Source organism: Schistocerca piceifrons, chromosome X (genome assembly GCF_021461385.2).
Source record: "Schistocerca piceifrons isolate TAMUIC-IGC-003096 chromosome X, iqSchPice1.1, whole genome shotgun sequence".
NCBI lineage: Eukaryota > Metazoa > Arthropoda > Insecta > Orthoptera > Acrididae > Schistocerca > Schistocerca piceifrons.
In genome coordinates this window covers 227,618,707-227,639,248 of record NC_060149.1, presented here as the reverse complement: position 1 = coordinate 227,639,248, position 20,542 = coordinate 227,618,707, and the positions used below count along the sequence as shown (strand labels likewise).

General features: G+C 40.5%; 1 protein-coding gene across 1 annotated transcript in view; it reads left to right on the top strand.

The window, feature by feature from the left end:
• LOC124722272 (glutaryl-CoA dehydrogenase, mitochondrial-like) overlaps positions 1 to 18,203 on the top strand; it is a 43,503-nt gene extending 25,300 nt beyond the window's left edge. The window contains exons 4-6 of the mRNA XM_047247459.1: positions 2,749 to 2,909; positions 2,995 to 3,117; positions 18,141 to 18,203. Of these exons, the coding sequence (XP_047103415.1) occupies positions 2,749 to 2,909; positions 2,995 to 3,059 (226 nt within the window). The 3' untranslated portion in view covers positions 3,060 to 3,117; positions 18,141 to 18,203. The remainder of the gene's footprint in view (positions 1 to 2,748; positions 2,910 to 2,994; positions 3,118 to 18,140) is intronic.
• The last annotated feature ends 2,339 nt before the right edge of the window (positions 18,204 to 20,542 follow it).

The following is a 20,542-nucleotide window of genomic DNA, read 5'->3' as shown; positions in this document are numbered from 1 at the left end:
TATGATTTCCAGTGTTGTTAGTCCATATGTGGTTCTGGAGATGTATTCATTCAGTCCCCATACTCCAGCTGGCCGATTTCTGGTGTTTGTTCACTCACATTTATCATTTTTCATTTATTGTGTGTGTGTGTGTGTGTGTGTGTGTGTGTGTGTGTGTGTGTGTGTGTGTGTGTGTGTGTGTGTGTGTGTGTTGTGTTATATGTAAATTTGTTGTTCATTGTGAGAGTGTGTGTTTTGTGAATATTGTGTGTGTGTGTGTGTGTGTGTGTGTGTGTGTGTGTGTGTGTGTGTGTAGAGAGAGAGAGAGAGAGAGAGAGAGAGAGAGAGAGAGAGAGAGAGAGAGAGAGAGAGATCCATCAATTATTTACTCTTGTCATGTTTCAGATTTCTGTTTGTTATTGTTTTAGTGGCTAACATGATCAGAGAGTTATTGCTTGTGTTGATTTGGTCATTAATTACTTTCCTTTTCATTGCAAGGGCTCTTTGCATGTGGAAGTTTTCTTCTAATATGAGGAGTTTTGTTGTGATCGTTCACTCTAATAATTTTATGTGAGAAGAGTGAACAGTCACAACAAAAAACTCCTGACATTATGAGAAAACTTTCACATACAAAGAGCCCATGCAATGAAAAAGAAAGTAATTAATGACCTAATTAATGTAATCAATAACTCTCTGATCAAGTTAGCCACTAAAACAATAATAAACATAAATCGGAAACATTAACCAGAGTAAATAATTGATGACTCTTTCTCCCCCCCCCCTCCCCATCTCTCTCTCTCTCTCTCTCTCTCTCTCTCTCTCTCTCTCTCTCACTCACACACACACACACACACACACACACACACACACACACACACACACACACACTTATTCACTTAAGGAAAAAGAAGACTGCTCCCACAAATAATGTAACATTTACACATAACAAAATACACACACACAAAACAGATGAAAAATATGAAACCACACATAAAAGACAAAAGATAAACCACATGGTGATAGTTGGCAATACCACATACTGTAAACAAGCACATATTGATCACAAAATGAAAAGTGCAAGTAATGTGTTGTAATAAATGTGGGTGAAAAAACTGCCAGAAATCGGCGAGCTGGAGCATGGGGACCAAACGAACACAGCTACAGGACCACACATATGGACTAACAATACTGAAAATCGGAAGTAACATCAAATGATAATTGAACCTCACAAGATCTGTGTAATAAAAGTTGTTTGTAATCTAAAAAACAAGAGAAAGACATGGCGAAATGTAACATAGTAACGTATTGTAACTATTACATAATACATTTATTTTATGTATAAAAAGAAAAATGTATTAAAGGCCACTGAAGATGCTTCATGAATAAAAGAAGTGAAACGTATATGGCATAAACAATCTAACTTTCATTGACTTACAGTTTTGAAACGTACCTCCATGAAATTTGAAGCAACTAAGGAATGACAGAGGAAAAAATGACATTGTTGTTGTTCTGCATTGAACTGGCTGTGGCCCACCACTTAAATCTTACAACCTGCACTAACTAAAGGAGCTAGTGGCAATCTCTTTCATCACTGTGTTATTTCTCATGACTTATGACATTGGTGGTAGTTATTTTCCCTATAAGCAAGTCCTCAGGAACACCCTTGAAAGAGTGGCATATGAAAAGCCCATCAATTGCATAGCCTCAAATGGAGTGTCTCACTTGCCATATACACATGATCTGATCTTGATAAAATATGCTAATATTGCATATCTTTAACATCCTGCTCTCAACTGTTATGCCAATGACCAGTACAAAATTTGATGACTGCCAGTCATGTGGCATGCCGAAGTGTTCACTTTGAAAACAGGACCACTCTCTTTCCTACACAGCAACTATCTCAAATTAATGTACTCATGGCATGACAGGTGCCAAGAGTGCAACTAAGTCATTCAGTGTACTCCGTATTCTGAGATTACAGAAAACTGCTGATCAACTTCAACAGAGGTCACATTTTGATAATTTAGAAGCTAGAAATGATTACTGCAAAAGCAGCATAGGTTATTGGATGTTCATATTCTGATATCACTAATATTTATCAAAAGCAAACTAATTATATTGTAACCTATTAGATATTAGAGTTTGAAATATGAATTTCCTAGTAGCAGAGTGGCAACTCAGATGAAGGTTCGGAAAAGGTGACATGGACCTTGTTGGGACCTGCGGTTGTTATAGAAGGCGTTATGAAAGCTGTGGAATATGCCAGTATTTTTATTAGTCACATATGCTCCTTCATAGTTTATGGTCTCCCTACCAGATGTGGCGTTCCCAGGAAAACACAATCCATACCAACAGGTCAAAATCACGCTACAGTGGTTTGAGGGATATTTGATGTCCTGATTGCACATAATCCCAGTTGAATTGGTCTGGGGTGTCATTAACCATGCATTGGGGACATGGAGACTCCATGTTCTGATAATGTGCAGCTGTCTTGTATGTCAAGATGAGGCAGCTATCTATTAGGTGACTAGGTGTAGTATGAAACTGGATGTTGTGATGCAAGAGTGGCCTCCTAATTATATGCTTCAGTTTCACCAACAAAAGTTGTCTTACATGAAAAGCCATTTGTTATTGCGTGTTTCATAATAATATAATAAAAATAGCTGTTCTCAAGATTTTACACAAATTCCTCACTTTCTCACTTACATATTAAACCATCTTCATTTTCTCCATATAAGTAAAGTTTCATTTTGTACATATTATTTTAAGGTGTACTCCAGAAATGATATCAATACTGAAATGTAATTCCTGTGGAAAAGCTTTGGACATTGCACGCACTGCCCGTGACATGTTGGGTGGGAATGGCATTTCTGATGAATATCATATTATTAGACATGTTCTGAATCTGGAATCAGTCAATACATATGAAGGTAAGGTCATATACTTTTCTGTCTTTTTCCTCTTTGTTTCCTGAATGCAAATAATGGACAACTGCACTTGATCAATCTGTTATAGGTACTCACGATATCCATGCTCTCATTCTTGGGAGAGCTATAACTGGAATACAAGCATTTAGCTAAAAACTGGACTAAATATTGTGTTGCTACTGAATATTTATGCATTGCTGTATTTTCTGAGGTATGTGTGACAATACTTATTCACTGTGATTCTAAAATATGTAAATCATACTGTACATATTTATTTATTTATTGCTGTATTCTGAATGAGAATATCCAGTGTGTTTTACTCAAAGTTTACCTGGAATAGAAAAAGTAAATCAGTCACCAATCCAAAGATTGCACTTTACCACCAAGCCACACTTACCTGCAATATGAAGTGTAAATTTTATGTCAACACTGTAAGTTCTAGTTTTCTGTCCATAAAATTTATTAATAATAACTGACACTGAACTGATGTTTGACTGTGTGTGGAAAATACACTCCTGGAAATGGAAAAAAGAACACATGGACACCGGTGTGTCAGACCCACCATACTTGTTCCGGACACTGCGAGAGGGCTGTACAAGCAATGATCACACGCACGGCACAGCGGACACACCAGGAACCGCGGTGTTGGCCGTCGAATGGCGCTAGCTGCGCAGCATTTGTGCACCGCCGCCGTCAGTGTCAGCCAGTTTGCCGTGGCATACGGAGCTCCATCGCAGTCTTTAACACTGGTAGCATGCCGCGACAGCGTGGACGTGAACCATATGTGCAGTTGACGGACTTTGAGTGAGGGCGTATAGTGGGCATGCGGGAGGCCGGGTGGACGTACCGCCGAATTGCTCAACACGTGGGGCGTGAGGTCTCCACAGTACATTGATGTTGTCGCCAGTGGTCGGCGGAAGGTGCACGTGCCCGTCGACCTGGGACCGGACCGCAGCAACGCATGGATGCACGCCAAGACTGTAGGAACCTACGCAGTGCCGTAGGGGACCGCACCGCCACTTCCCAGCAAATTAGGGACACTGTTGCTCCTGGGGTATCGGAGAGGACCATTCGGAACCGTCTCCATGAAGCTGGGCTACGGTCCCGCACACCGTTAGGCCGTCTTCCGCTCACGCCCCAACATCGTGCAGCCCGCCTCCAGTGGTGTCGTGACAGGCGTGAATGGAGGGACGAATGGAGACGTGTCGTCTTCAGCGATGAGAGTCGCTTCTGCCTTGGTGCCAATGATGGTCGTATGCGTGTTTGGCGCCGTGCAGGTGAGCGCCACAATCAGGACTGCATACGACCGAGGCACACAGGGCCAACACCCGGCATCATGGTGTGGGGAGCGATCTCCTACACTGGCCGTACACCACTGGTGATCGTCGAGGGGACACTGAATAGTGCACGGTACACCCAAACCGTCAACGAACCCATCGTTCTACCATCCCTAGACCGGCAAGGGAACTTGCTGTTCCAACAGGACAATGCACGTCCGCATATATCCTGTGCCACCCAATGTGCTCTAGAAGGTGGAAGTCAACTACCCTGGCCAGCAAGATCTCCGGATCTGTCCCCCATTGAGCATGTTTGGGACTGGATGAAGCGTCGTCTCACGCGGTCTGCACGTCCAGCACGAGCGCTGGTCCAACTGAGGCGCCAGGTGGAAATGGCATGGCAAGCCGTTCCACAGGACTACATCCAGCATCTCTATGATCGTCTCCATGGGAGAATAGCAGCCTGCATTGCTGCGAAAGGTGGATATACACTGTACTAGTGCCGACATTGTGCATGCTCTGTTGCCTGTGTCTATGTGCCTGTGGTTCTGTCAGTGTGATCATGTGATGTATCTGACCCCAGGAATGTGTCAATAAAGTTTCCCCTTCCTGGGACAATGAATTCACGGTGTTCTTATTTCAATTTCCAGGAGTGTATAATGAGGAAAACAGGACATACAATTTCCTAACTCTGGCTATGATTCCTATACAATGAATAATGTTTGTAGAAGTATGAAGCCACAATTATTTAGTTTATTGTTTATCCATAGATAAATCATATGTCTAACATCAGTTTGATACAAAGAGAAAACACAAGTAAAAGTTTACTGACAAGAATTAGGAAATAGATCTGCTGTTCACTTGCCCCATGGGTGATGCATCTGTTCATTTAAAAGATTATAAGATCACACTAACTTTTATTACTGACTTTCAAGTACTACGTAAGAACACGTTATTTCTCATAAATACTGAACATTTACTGGAAACACTGACTTCTGTTTCTGAAATGTTCAATATACTGTCTTCTTTCATAAACAGCACTGCACCCTGCTGCTGATTTTTATAGACTTACTAGCTGACAAACCCAGCATTGCGTGGATATTAATTTTGCCAATTTTCTATTAGAAATGAAACCTTGTATGTATTTGAGCAGTATACTTGGTGTGAGATGTGCAGTTTTGTGAACATCACTATGGCAATGCCTCTCCATATCTCTGTAGGCAGCTATAGTTTTCGTCTAATGCCGTTTGTGCTTCACAGTTCAAACATGCCAAAAGCACAAGCAGGTGTAAGGGATTACCTTAAGTTGACTTGACTAGGAGTGTTTTAGTACTTAAGAACAAGTTTATTTAAATGTCATGCATGATGCAAAAGTTTCTCCTGATCTGTATATCATACAATGATATAATTTTATAGTTACATTCAGCAGCTTTTGTGGATAGTGTCTGCAAAATGTGTTGTGAATAGAGTTAGTAGCAAAGGAGAAAAAATGTAAATGTCATGCACAATGTAGCAGTTTTTCATGCATCTCAGTGTTAATGAAGTCATATGTCCTGAACTGTGGTGGGTAGGTGGTTCTTACCCCTCAGCAATTGTTGCTTGACAGTAATGGATATGTATATCATGTTTGGTTGAAATTGGTCCACTGGTTTAGGAGAAGATGTGGAACATACAAAACACACACACACACCAGCAGCAGTAGCAGCAGATAGTTTTGAAAGCTAGAGTATTTTTGTATAATTTTATATGTTTTGGCCGTACTAACAGTTTTGCCCCCAGAAAATAGGCACTGGGAAGAAATTCTGTCTCATAATTTATTGTTTTATCAGGTGAAGTTTTCTTTTGATGCAACAACAACTTTCTCTGACAAAACTACTGCTAGATGCATGTAAACTAACCTGCTTGTAAAGGTGTGTTTACATCTGTGTAACTTTATGTGTGCACGATAGTTCAATTCTTTTATCTTGGCGGCTCGCGCATGCCCGCCCAGATGCGGGAGATTGCTGCATTGCCAGTTGCACACGATGCACGCACCAAGAGAAGCAGTGCCATAGGATAGAATAGTTCCTAAGCTTACATTTAGGGGCGAGCGCGCAGTTCATGAAGTAAAGCTACCACGGCCGCATTAACCCTTTCGCTGATACAAAGACGTGCTCCCTGCATTCCGCGCTGTGCGCGTTTGTCACTGCACTGCTCGCCTGTGCAGACACATGGTGTTCTGACTGCTTTGACACACTTATCATTCGATTTCACAAAAACTATTTGGCCCAAAAATTAGATTTTTACACATCTTCTTGACTGATACCTTCCCCTCATAAATGAATTAATTTTGTTTTGATGTTCAATGCAGTTATTATGCAGCATTAAATATAGTAAACCATTGCACGAAATTTTTGAAGAGTTTGCAGAGGTAAAAGTCCATAGAGTATACTTTCCGTATGGTTGATTTTAGTTGCCACAACGTTGAGAATGAAATGTGGACAAGATACCTAAATTTCATGTAAAATTTACTGTATAACAATATCTCATTTAATTTAAGTACCACATAGGTGTCGTATGTAATATTGAGAAATATTCCATCTTTCGTGACTAACAAAAGTTTTATTTACACTGGGCATGTTTGGCTTTATTTAAAAGTACTTCAAGCGATCAAAAGGAAGTAGACAAAATACATTATACAAAACTGTGGACTTACAAAAACATTAGGACTCCATCTATCAGTGAAGTGTTCTGAGCTATGTCAAATATAATTTTTGTGTGTGGCACACACAAACAGCATTTATTTGCTAAAACACTGATCAGCCGACACAAACATTGAATATTGTGTTACCGCAGCACAAAACTATGAAAGGTGACTTGGCAATGGAGGAGACAAAATACTGTCCTCTGAAGATGCTTCAAAAGAGAGAAATGCGTCTGGTCTAAATAAGTCGCTTATTACAGTTGCAGAAGAGGAATATATTTCAGTAGCATTGGTAAAACTGCAACTGTGGAACAAAAACAAGAAAGAGAACATGAGTACCATTGTGTATGTGCCATACCTTTTGTTGATTGAAGTGCTTTAAAATAAAGCCAAACTTGCCCAGTGTAAATAAAACTTTTGTTACAGTCGCGAAAGATGGAATATTTCTCAATATTACATATGACACCTATGTGGTACTTAAATTAAATGAGATATTGTTATACAGTAAATTTTATATGAAATTTAGGTATCTTGTCCACATTTCAATCTCAACATTGTGGCAACTAAAATCGACCATACAGAAAGTATACTCTATGGACTTTTACCTCTGCAAACTCTTCAAAATTTCGTGCAATGGTTTACTACATTTTGCTGCACAATAACTGTGTTGAACATCGAAACAAAATTAAGTCATTTATGAGGGGAAGATATCAGTCAAGAAGATGTGTAAAAATCTAATTTTTGTGCCAAATAGTTTTTGTGAAATCGAATGATAAGTGTGTCAAAGCAGTGGGAACACCATGTGTCTACACAGGCTAGCAGTCCAGTGATGACAAAATCATGCACAGCATGGAATTCGAGGAGCACATGTCTGCAGCAGCGAAAGGGTTAATGAAGAGACAAAGCACTAGAAATTTCAAAAAATTGCATTCAAACGAATAAAATTCGTGAAGTAAGACACTGCGATATTGTTTTTAAATAAAGAAAATATTAAGCACCGCACAAGGTTTGAACTCATAACCTTTTGCTTAGTAGCCCAACACCTTAACCGTTACAACCTTTTGCTTAGTAGCCCAACACCTTAACCGTTACAACCTTCTGCTTAGTAGCCCAACACCTTAACCATTACGCTAACGCAGCTCATCTTACAATGTAACTACATGAGGAGTCTAACACGTCATGCAAAATACTGACAAACACTGTTGGTATGACTTACCGCCGTTCTTTATTGCGAAAAAGCGGTTAGTGAGATTGATACAAACACCTTTCCTTGCTATCGCCTGAATTAGGAGTCTTATTACTTGTTAGGTTTAATTAATTAATAGAATATGAAGCAATTGGTATAAAGAATGTTTTTCCCAAACTTTATATAAATGAAAATCTGCTATCAAGACATTGATTTTGTTCTTTTACTTTATTTATGACTGAACGTTTCTAAAACTGAAACCACTCATCCATGCTCTGCACTGCAGTCGAGATCTGGCAACGTCGTTCTCTGTTCATTGGCTGATTGTGTTTTGTGATGTCAGATGCGCAGAACGAACCTAAACATGGCCGCCAACATAAATGACGCGCACTATAGGTGCATGTAGCCATTGAACGGAGAGGTGAGGGGGTGAATGCAACTTCACAGAGTCACACGGGCTTCTGATTTGTGCACACAGGCTGCCCCATGTAGGCACAGGAATCTCCGCACTCCAGACAGGGAGACAAATGCAGCAGTCGTGTACGTCTATGTAATTTGAAGAATATTATCATGCATTTCTTGTTTGTGGCTGGTATATTCTGCAGATTATAAAGTCAGTGTGAAATGAAATGATTGTCTACAGTTTTTCACAACAAAAACAATCTAGAAACAATAAAGACACACCTGAACACAGTACAGCCATTGTTTGTACTTCTGACAAGTACGTATTGATGAGGAGTGATTCTGGGACTCTTGATGTGCCAGCATTGACCCGTTTCCTTTACATGTCACTTCAGTTCATTGATAGTTTGCGTATAAAAATAGTAGTAGTAGTAGTAGTAGTAGTAGTAATAATAATAATAATAATAATAATAATAAAGTCCACCTTACTAAGGTACCAATCTGGCAGTGTCGCTGCAAGTCCTCAGTGGTGCATGAATAATTTAGTCTCAGATCCTGAAATTGTATTAGTTGGTGTTCTCACAGTTCAGGGACGAATGTAACACCATTGATTTAATTTTGATACTCTTCCTTATTTATTCAGATTAAGTTGCACGCAACTGATGACCAGTTCTCACACTTTTTCGTAGTATCAGCAGTTTATAAAAATAATTTCATTAGTAATACTCATCTAATCAGTCCACTTTCTCTCCAGATAATAACACTAGTTGGCCAAGTTAGTTAGCGAATATAATGGACTTTTAACAGTGGCAGGATAACTCATCGATAGCGCTCTAACAGGTTCAACAATCATGTCTCACTTATCGATATTTACACCTATCACTGACTGACTACACAAGGAAGTTCATACACGTTTATTTTCACAGCTGAGCACAGATCTTTTCACTGATGTGTTGACAAAACAATTGCTGATTGTGGGACTGATTAAGGTACAGTGCTCGTGGTGCAGGGTGCGGTGACTAGAAGCCAGGATGCTGCAAATGGGTGGTGGAGCTGAGGTCGAGCCCAGATGGCAGAGGACGGCAGCTGCAAATGTAACAAGTTCTTTTATTGACACATCTGAACTGCTTGATGCATAGGGTCAGTGTCCAGCTGGCTGCCGAATTCTGCTTGGCTGTCTGCCCGCACAACCCTTGTTGCCGGTGCGACACTACATCGTGCCAGTGACCTTGTTACATAAGCTGGTTGCATGGACCCTGCACCATCATTGTGCAAATTTTATGCTGCTATGGCTTCTGTGGCCCCAAGTACCATCTGCTGACATCACAGCAGGGGTGCCCACCACACTAGACCCCCCGTCTGGCAGTGGCTGGTGTGCATGGGAAGAAACCTCCTGCCCCCTGGGCAGGAGTTGGCTGTGCTGCCGGGGATGTACATGAGTGGCCAGTGGTGTCATGCCTCCATAAGTCTGTGGAGAGATGTAGTGTGCAAAACTGCTGTCCTGCAGTGGCCTCGACTAATAACCTCTGTTGACAAGGCCATGTGGTGTCCTCATTTGGCACAGCTGCATCATCTCGGTTGGGCTGCGAGACTAAGAATTATTCTATTAAAAAAATGACTAGTGCTTGTGGCTGGCAGCAAGATGTGTATGCACCACTACCAGTAACAGATGGCATCTATATTCAAGTGTGTGCCAGTTTAAGGTTTTCAGCATTCCTGTGAGTCAAACAAACCTGTGACCATTCATACTACTTTTACTTGTTTACATTCAATATACATGTCAGTACTAATTCTTATGGGCCCCATACACTTGAAATGGAATGTGGAAGTGTTTTTAAGCAGTTTCCTGTGTAGATTGACTGCATTATCCTACTATGCTACCAATGAACAATGAACAATTTTTTTTTTTAGTCCTACTGCCCCAACAGTTATCATTCCAGTGGGAGACAGCACCTTAAACCTGTTGGTAAAAGTGATAAGTGTAGAACTTTGAAGTTCTTCCCAGTCCTAGCCTTCCTCTGGACCAACCATTGACTCACCACTCAAAGTCTAGTTGTCGACATCTTGTATTTCCTGGAGAAGGAACAGTACCCGTGGGAGAGGATAGTAGTTCACGCTCCTTTGACAGAAGTCAACCCAACCATCCATTCACACCGGCTTTCAAATGCTTGATAGCAGTCTGGACAATTTCCAATTACTTGCAAACACCAAGTAGTCCACCCAGTGCCTGAGAGCAGCATTCACAGTGGGGCTGCATGTGGGTGGTGCGATGTTTATCTGAACAACAAACAGTAATTTAATTGGCTAGATAAAACATCTACTCACCAAGCAGTGGCAGAACACACACATAAAAGAATGTTGTAATTAGGCAAGCTTTCAGAGTCAGTGGCTCCTTCTTCAGGCAGAAGGGTTGAAGGGGAAGGCAGAGGGGTGAGTGAAAAGGACTGGAGAGGTCTAGGAAAAGGGGTAGACTTTGGGAAAGTCACCCAGAACCGCAGGTTGGGGGAGACTCACCACACGGGACGAGAAGGATAGACTGATTATTGAGGACTGCATTGGATGAGATTTGAAAACCTGAGAGCACACAGAGCGTAGTTACTGTGAAGAGATGCTGAGGTGGAAGAAGTTAACATAAATTAAGGCCAGGTGGGTGGTGAGAACCAAGGACATGTTGTAGTGCTAGTTCCCACCTGCGGAGTTCTGAGAAATTAGTGTCTGAGGAAGAATCCAGATGGCATGTTTGGTGAAACAGACACCGAGGTCGCGATAGTCACGTTGTAGAGCCTGCATGTTGCATGTATACACCCTCTGCCTTTGTCCATTCATCCTAATTGATAATTTGGTGGTCGTCAAGCTGATGTAAAAGGTCGAACAGTGTTTACATGACAGCTGGTACATGACGTGTTGTTTCACAGGTGGCTCTCCCTTTGATAGTATATGTTTGCCAGTTACAAGGCTGCTATAGTTGGTGGTAGGACGGTGCATAGGGCAAGTCTTGCAGCAGGGATGGTCACAGGGGTAAGAGCCATTGGGTAGGGAGATGGGTGCAGAAGGAGCATAGTGTCTGACAAGAATATTGTGGAGGTTGGGGGGGGGGGAGGGAGGGTAGGGGAGGGGAGGGGAGGGGAGGGGGTGAGGGGAGGGGGGGTGACGAAAAGCTGTTCTAGATGTGGTGGGAAAAATTTCAGACAGAATGCATCTCATTTCAGGGCATGATTTTAGGAAGTCATTGACCTGTCGAAGTAACTGATTTATGCATTCCAGTCCAGGACAAAACTGAGTCACCAGTGTTGTGTTCTGAAGCTGTTTTTTTGGAGGGATCAGCAGTACCAGGATTGGATTTGATGGCCCGGGAAATCTGCTTTTGAACTAGGCTGGTGAAGTAATTACGTGCAGTGAAGGCTGAGGTGAGACTGGTGGTGTATTGCTGTAAAGAGTCTGCATCTGAACAAATACGTTTGCCTTGACATGTCAAATGTTCCCTCCCATACAGCTTTGACATTTGAGACAAATGTATTTGTTCAGATGCAAACTCTTTAGAGCAATACACCAAGAATTTCACCTCAGCCTTCACTGCACTTAATTACCCCACCAGCCAAGTTCAAAAGCATATTTCCTGGGCCATCCCATCCAATCCTGGTATTGCTGATCACTGTAAAAACAGCTTTGAAGCACACCACTGGTGACTCAGTATTATCCTGGTCTTTAATGTGTAATCAGCTACTTCAACAGGGCCATGACTTCCTAAAAACATACCATGAAATTAGATTCATTCTGTCTGAAATTGTACCCATCACATCTAGAACAGCTTTTTGTTGCCCTCCCAATCTCTGCAATATTCTTGTCGGGTCCTGTGCTCCGTCTGCACCCATCTCCCTACCCTATGGCTCCTAGCCCAGTGACCGTCCTCACTGCAAGACTTGCCATATGCACCCTCCTACCACCACCTATAGCAGCCCTGTAACTGGCAAAAGATATACTATCAAAGGGAGAGCCACCTGTGAAATGACATGTCTTGTACCAGCTGGTATGTAAACACTGTTTGGCCTTTTATATCTGCATGACAACCACCAGATTATCAATTAGGATGAATGGGCATAGGCAGAGGGTGTATATTGGGAGCATGCAATATCCTGTTGCAGAGCATGCTCTACAACATGATAACCATGACCTCGGAGTCTGTTTCACCACACATGCCATCTGTACTCTTTCCCCAGACACCAGTTTCTCAGAACTCTGCAAGTGGGAACTAGCACTACAACATGTCCTTGGTTCTCGCGAACCATCTGGCCTTAATATATGTTAACTTCTTCCATCCCAGTATTTCTTCACAGTAACTACTCTTCTCTTCACTCCACTTTAGTTTTCTACATCTTTCATTGTCTTACATATCTATTTTTCACCACCCCCTCCCACATCTTTTACATACAATGTACTTATCTTTTTGCTCTTATTAACTCGTGCATGATGTGTAAGCAGTAATCTCTGTCTTGCATATTACCCTGTGTTCCACCTTTAAGGTCTCAGGTTTTCAAATATCATCTGATGCAGTCCCCAACAATCAGTCTTTCCTTCTCATCTTGTGCGGTAAGTCTCCCCTGATCTGCGGTTCTGGGTGACTTTCCCAAAATCTACCCCTTTTCCTAGACCTCTCCAGTCCTTTTCCTTCACCCCTCTTTCTTCCCCTTCAATCCTTCTGCTCGAAGAAGGAGCCACTGGTTCTAAAAGCTTGCTTAATTACAATTTTCTTTTATGTGTGTGTTCTGCCACCTCTTGGTGAGTAGATTTTTTTTATTTATCCAATTAAATTTAAATTATTTTTTCAAAAACTGATTGTTTTTGTTGAACAATAAACAAGTAACTTTAAACTAATCTTGGATTTTTTAGTTTCGTGATTTATTACCCTACAAGGCCTCCAAGTTCCTTTTTAAGATATGAAGTTTCAACACCCAAGAAAGTGGCTTTTGTTAAATATCAGTGAATTGTTGAAGATTACTTTGTCTCAAACTTCTGTTGAAATCATCTTCATTAACAGATTCATGTGGGGAAATGATTTTCCAAAAATATATTGCTGCTAAAGTTTGCAGAGTACACAACTATAGCTCAAAACCATTGATTTATTGTCAAATATGTTACACACAGTACTCAGAGCTTCCAAAAATTCTGAAAAATGTATCATTTATCACACGTGTACCAACTGAAATCAGGAGGCAGTGGTTGTCTAAATGATGGGTTCTGCTGCCAGAATGTAGTTTGCAATTGACATTGTAGTACAGATCTTTTGCAGCACTCACAGATGTTTGAAGATACACAATATATTATGATACACACAAGCCTTAATACAAACAATAAAATATTTCTAGAATTCTGCATCAGTTTTACCTGACACATGACGTGGTCTCACACCATGGAAAAACTGAAAGTTAGTTTACATATTTAAATTAACATGTGCAATGTTTGGGTCTTTTTACTTAGCTGAATTTGTCACATATTCTACACTAGCATGCCACAGATGAATACTGTAACATCAATTTATGTCGTTTATAAGAGTGAAAATTGTGGAATACCAACCATTTAGGGCAGCTAACAGCAGAATGATTAATGTTTCATGTTGTCTGCTCAGATAATCTGAAATCTGTTTCTTGTCACATTTATTAATGAGAAATATCTATCTGCCTTTCTTAACCTATCTAATAACACTCATGGTGGTGATGCTATAACTGCTATATCAGCTTTGATTCTCTGCTTTATGTTAACTAAATTAAAATGTTATGACCAATTTGTAACTAGATTTAAGACATTTCCCCTTATAAGTCACTTCCCTTACTAATTGTTCAAGGTAAATTTTCGATAAGGATTCATAACAATATCACACAAATCCCTGTTGTTATTGCTTGCCATAATCATTATAGAGTTTTCCAGCCTATAGTTAGTAAGTTGAAATCTTCCCATACCATAATGTAATAAGGTAACTCACAGTTTATGAATTTCCATTATTGTTCATACTGTTTTTGAACAGTAGCTGAGAGGGTGTGGTGCCATGTTTCTCAGTGATAACGATGATGAAAAACTTTGACAATACATACTGTTTAGAGTGACCTGCAATAAACTTAGCTGCATCAGGCCAACACACAACAAATGGAAAATAATATGGATGGACATAAATGTCATGCATGGGACTGATGACGTCGCTGTTTGTTCCCTCCCCCAAATCAATCAACCAATCAAACAAATGTCATGCAGGCAGATGAGATACACTTTTCAAGTAATTGAAATGTGTATACATATAGCTTGATTAATTGTGGAAATACCTTTGTATTAGCAGTGAAAAGGTGTGGTGCACATTCAGAGAACGTTTCATTATTGGTTCCTTTTCCTTTGAAGATATATGCAGTGGTCAATTTTAAACAGTTGTTATTTCTGCAAGTGAGTATTTACTGTGGTTTGAAGAAACACCATTATTTTCTGTGCACAAGAGAGGTAAGTATTCATAGAATAACAGTCACCTAGAGTGCAGCACATTCAGTGACTGCAGCTCCCGCCCCGGCAATTGCTAAAATAAAAGTTTCATTGAGTAACATTGTGGATATGCTACAACCCTGTCTCACTCCTTTCTCAATGTCTCACTCCTTTCTCAACCACTGCTTCCCTTTCATGCCCTTGGTCTATTATAACTGAGATATCTGTATAAGTTCCATATAATCCTTCACTCCCTTTAGTTTACTCCTGTCACCTTCAGAATGTCAAAGAGTGTGTTCCAGTCAACATTGTCAAAAGCCTTCTCTGAATTTACACAAGCTGTAAACATGGGTTTCCGTTTCCTCAACCTATTTACAAGACCTAAGATAGGTTGTTGGGTCAATATTGCCTCACATGTTCCAATGTTTTCCAAAACCCAAACCTATCTTCTCCGAGGTCAGCTTCTACCAGTTTTTTTTCATTCTTATGTAAATAATTCATGTTAGTATTTTGCAACCATGACTTATTAAACTGATAGTTCAGTAATATTCACACCTGTCTGCACCTGCTTTCTGTGGAATTAGATTTATTATTTGAAGTCTGAGGGTATTTTGCCTGTCTCGTACATCTTGCAAACCAGATGGAAGGGCTTTGTAATGGCTGGTTCTCCCAATGCTATTAGTAGTTATGACAGAACGTTGTCAACTCCTTAGGTCTTTTGGTGTTCTGTCAAATTCTTCTGACAGTGTCATATCTTCCATCTCATCTTCGTCCACGTCTTCTTTGATATCTATAACATTGCCCTCAAGTACATCTCTCATGGACAGACCCTCTATATACTCCTTCTACCTTTCTGTTCTTTGCTTGGTACTGGATTGCTATCTGATCTCTTGATAGCGATACAGCTAGTTTTCTTTTCTTCAAAGGCCTCTTTAATTTTTCTGTGGGTGGTACCTATCTTCCCCCTAGTTATACATGCTTCTATAGACTTACGTTTTTCCTCTATCATTCTGCTTAGCCATTTTGTACTTTTGTGAATTGCATGTTTTAGACATTTGTATTCTCTTTTGGCACTTCATTTGTTGAATTTTTATATTTTCTTCTTTCATGAGTTAAATTTAGTATCTCCTGTGATGTCCAAGGATTTCTGCAGGCCTGGTCTTTTTACCTATTAGACCCTCTGCTGCCTTCACTATTTCATCTCTCAAGCTATCAATTTGTCTTCTACCGTGTTCATTTCCATTGTTCTTGCAATCTATTCTTCTGTTTTATCCACAGTTCATGACCGATAAGTTATGGTCAGAGTCCACAGCTGCTCTGCAAATGTCTTACAGTTTAAAATCTGGTTCCAAAAATCTCTGTCTTGCTGTTATGTAATCATCTGAAACTTCCCATTATCTCAGGTGTCTTCCATGATTGTTGATTCTTGAGCCAAGTATTGATGATGATTAAAATATGCTCTGAGCAAAATTTTACCACGCAGATTACTTTTTTGTTCCTTTCCCCCAGTCCATATTTTCCTACTATTTTCCCTTCTCTTCCTCTACCTACTGCTGAATTCCAGTCACCCATCACAATTAAATTTTTCTCTCCCATAAGTGTCTGAATAATTTATTCTGTCTGATCATACATTGTTTCACCCTCCTCATTATCGGCAGAGCCAGTTCGCATATGAACTTGTACTATTGTTGTGGGTGTTGGCTTTATGCCTATCCTGTGTATAATAATGTGTTCACTGTGCTGCGCATAGTAGCTTACCCACATTGCTATGAGGGTCGCCCAGAAAATAAAGCACCAATTTTTTTTTCTCAGCCAAAAACAATGCTACAAATGCAGAATATTCCATATGTATTATTTGAAGTCTCCTGAGAGAGAGAGAGCGCGTCAAGATTCTGTCACTTCTGACAGATAGTGTAGCCGCAGGACAGTTTCAAAATGGCATCTGTAGGAGATGCATGTTACAGCAACATGCCATCATTGAATTTCTCACTGCAGAGAAAGAAACTGTGGTGAATATTCACAAATGCTTGTGCACAGTCTATGGAGCATATGCTGTCAACAGAAGTACAGTTAGTTGCTGGGCATGGAGGGTGAGGTCGTCAGAAGGTGATTTGGTGGAGCTCCATTATTTGCAGCAGTGTCTGTCACACCTGACACACCTAGCCTAGCCCCCTTGGACTTCCACTTGTTTGGGCCATTAAAGAATGCCATTTGTGAAGACATTTTGCTGATGAGGAGGTGATTCACACAGTGAAGCATTGGCTCCACCACCAGGACCCGGATTGGTACTGACAGGGCATACACGCCCTTGTTTCGCGCTTGAGGAAGGCCATAGGATGGGATGGAGATTACGTGGAAAAATAGGGTATGTAGATGAAACACCATTCTTTCATGTGTGTAATTCTTGTTATCTTCAATAAAGGATTGTTGAAGAAAAAAATGTGGTGCACTACTTTCTGGGCAACCCTCATATTTTCTTATTCATTATTAGACCTACACCTGCATTATCCCTATTTGATTTTTTATTGATGACAGTGTACTCACCTGACCAGAAGTTCTCTTTATCCTGCTACCAAACTTCACTAATCCCCATCCCATCTAACTTCAACCTAAGCATTTCCTTTTTTTTAAATTTTATAATCTACCTACCCAGTTGAGGGATCTAACACTGCATGCTCCAATCCGTAGAATGCCAGTTTTGTTTTTCCTAATGATGACATTCTCCTTAGTAGTCCCCACCTAGAGATCCAAATGGGAAATTGTTTTGCCTCCGGAATATTTTATGCAAGAGGATCCCATCATCATTTAACTATATGGTAGAGTTGCATGTTCTTGGGAGAAGTAATGGCTATAGTTTCCCCCTTGCTTTCAGCTATTCACAGTACCAGCACAGCAAGACCATATTGTCTGACATTATTGTAACAGATCAGTCAATCATGCAGATTGTTTCCCCTGCAACTACTAAAGAGGCTGCTGCCCCTCTTCTGGAACCACATTTTTCTGGCCTCTCCACAGTATTAATAATATAATATTGTTTCTTATATGGCAGTTACATTGTCTGGAAGAAAGTTTATTATTTGAAAGTCATATTTCTGTTAGAGACACAACTAGGAGGATCAAACTCAATGAAATATCTAATATTTTGAACAAAATTTATTAGTGTCAGTGTACTGCATATAAATGTAAGCAGTTTGGAAACACTCTTGATAAATACTCTTTTATTTTAGGTTGTACCAAAAGTGCCAATTTGTGTCATGAATGGTGAAAGTTTGTGATCGTCCTCCAACATGGAAAAAACTACAGTGAGAATCCATACTGTCTAAAAATCAGTGTACAGGTATGCAATACACATGGAGCATAGTATCAGAAGATGCAACACAGACATTTGTGCACAAGTTTTGGAATAATGAGTGTCCTGTAGCTTTAAGTAATTAACATCTAGTCTGTAACTATGAATCTAATACTGAAGACTGCAGATTATGATATTTTCTGTACACCAAAGTTGCTGTGGTATTGTATGAACTAAAAATGCTTTCATGATGCATTTGTTAATAAATAATTTTTATTTTTACTCAATAAAGTGCAATACCAAAAACATCATATTAAAAATTTTATTCTATATTATTATATGACTCTGTTGAAATGAAAGCTTGAATATTGTCAAAAAGATGCCACGTTTCTGCCAGAGAGCTGGGACCTAGTTTTGTTTTATATTTATCAACATGACACACACAGTTAATTACATCATTAAGAAATGAAAGGTAACACCAGTAGTTACTTTGTGATTGGTGTAAGAGGTAACAGTCAAAATGCCCACACATGCATGTTGACAATATGGTAATATTGCAATAGTTGCCTGAAAGATATGAAGAAGAGAAAAGGAGTGATTTCTAAACATTTACCTCAGTATTATATGCAATAATAGTGTACGCCTGTTTTGCTTTCTAGAGAAACAGTCACAGAGAAAAACTGTTCTGGTAAAATGACTATGATACTAAGAGACTTATATTAACATTGAAAGATCACAGGTTCACGTAAGTGTGAGATAAGCCATTGCAAATGTGAAGTGCTGGTAACCACTATAACAGCCAGAATGTTGCATACAAACATGCATGCATTGTGTTGTACAGGTACCGGATGTCAGTTTGTGGGGTGGAGTTACACGCCTGTTGCACTTGTTTGGTCAATGCAGGGATGGTTAATGCTGTTTGTGGATGATGCTGTAAATGATGGTTAATCCTGTTTGTGGATGCTGCTGGAGTTCTCATCCGATCATGTCCTATGTGTGCTCAATTGGAGACAGACCTGGTCATTAAGCAGGCCAAGGCAACATTTTGACACTCTGTAGAACATGTTGTGCAATGACAAGGTATGTAGTTGAGTGTTATCCTTTCAGGAAACACCCCCTGCAATGCTGTTCATGAATGGCAGCACAACAGGTCAAATCACCAGACTGATAAACAAATTTGCAGTCAGGATGCATAATATAACAATGAGAGTGCTCCTGCTGTCATACAAAATTGCACCCCAGATCCTAACTTCAGGTGTAGGTCCAGTATGTCTAGCACGCAGGCAGGTTGGCTGCAGATCCTCAACTGACCTCCTCCTAACCAACACATAGCCATCACTGGCACCAAGGCAGAACCAGACCTCCACCATGTCCTCCAATGACCTCTTGCTTAATGGAACTGAAGTCAAAAATGACAGTGATTGGGGTCAGTGGAATGCATGCTACAGGGCATCTCGTGTGAAGCTGTCCTTGAAGTAAACGATACGTAACAGTTCATTGTGTCACTGTGGTGCCAACTGCTGCTCAAATTGTAGCTGCAGATGCAGTATGATGTGCGAAACATGTTCCCTCTTGGAGGGTGACATGACCGTCTAGAACCCGGTCTTCATGCGACCTTACATTCTTGTGAGCACCACTACCAACAGTCATGCAAAGTGGCTACATTCCTGCCAAGTCTTTCTGCAATATTGCAGAAAGAACATCCAGCTTCTCCTAGCTGTATTACAACTCATGGAGTCTCTGTCACCTTCTACATCTACATCTTTCATCCATACTCCGCAAGCCACCTGACGGTGTGTGGCGGAGGGTACCTTGAGTACTTCTATCGGTTCTTCCTTCTATTCCAGTCTCATATTGTTCGTGGAAAGAAGGATTGTCAGTATGCTTCTGTGTTGGCTCTAATCTCTCTGATTTTATCCTCATAGTCTCTTCGCGAGATATACGTAGGAGGGAGAAATATACTGCTTGACTCTTTGCTGAAGGTATGTTCTTGAAACTTCAACAAAAGCCCGTACCGAGCTACTGAGCGTCTCTCCTGCAGCGTCTTCCACTGGAGTTTATCTATCATCTCCATAACGCTTTCGCGATTACTAAATGATCCTGTAACGAAGTGCGCTGCTCTCCGTTGGATCTTCTCTATCTCTTCTATCAACCCTATCTGGTATGGATCCCACACTGCTGAGCAGTATTCAAGCAGTGGGCAAACAAGCGTACTGTAACCTACTTCCTTTGTACACTCCTGGAAATGGAAAAAAGAACACATTGACACCGGTGTGTCAGACCCACCATACTTGCTCCGGACACTGCGAGAGGACTGTACAAGCAATGATCACACGCACG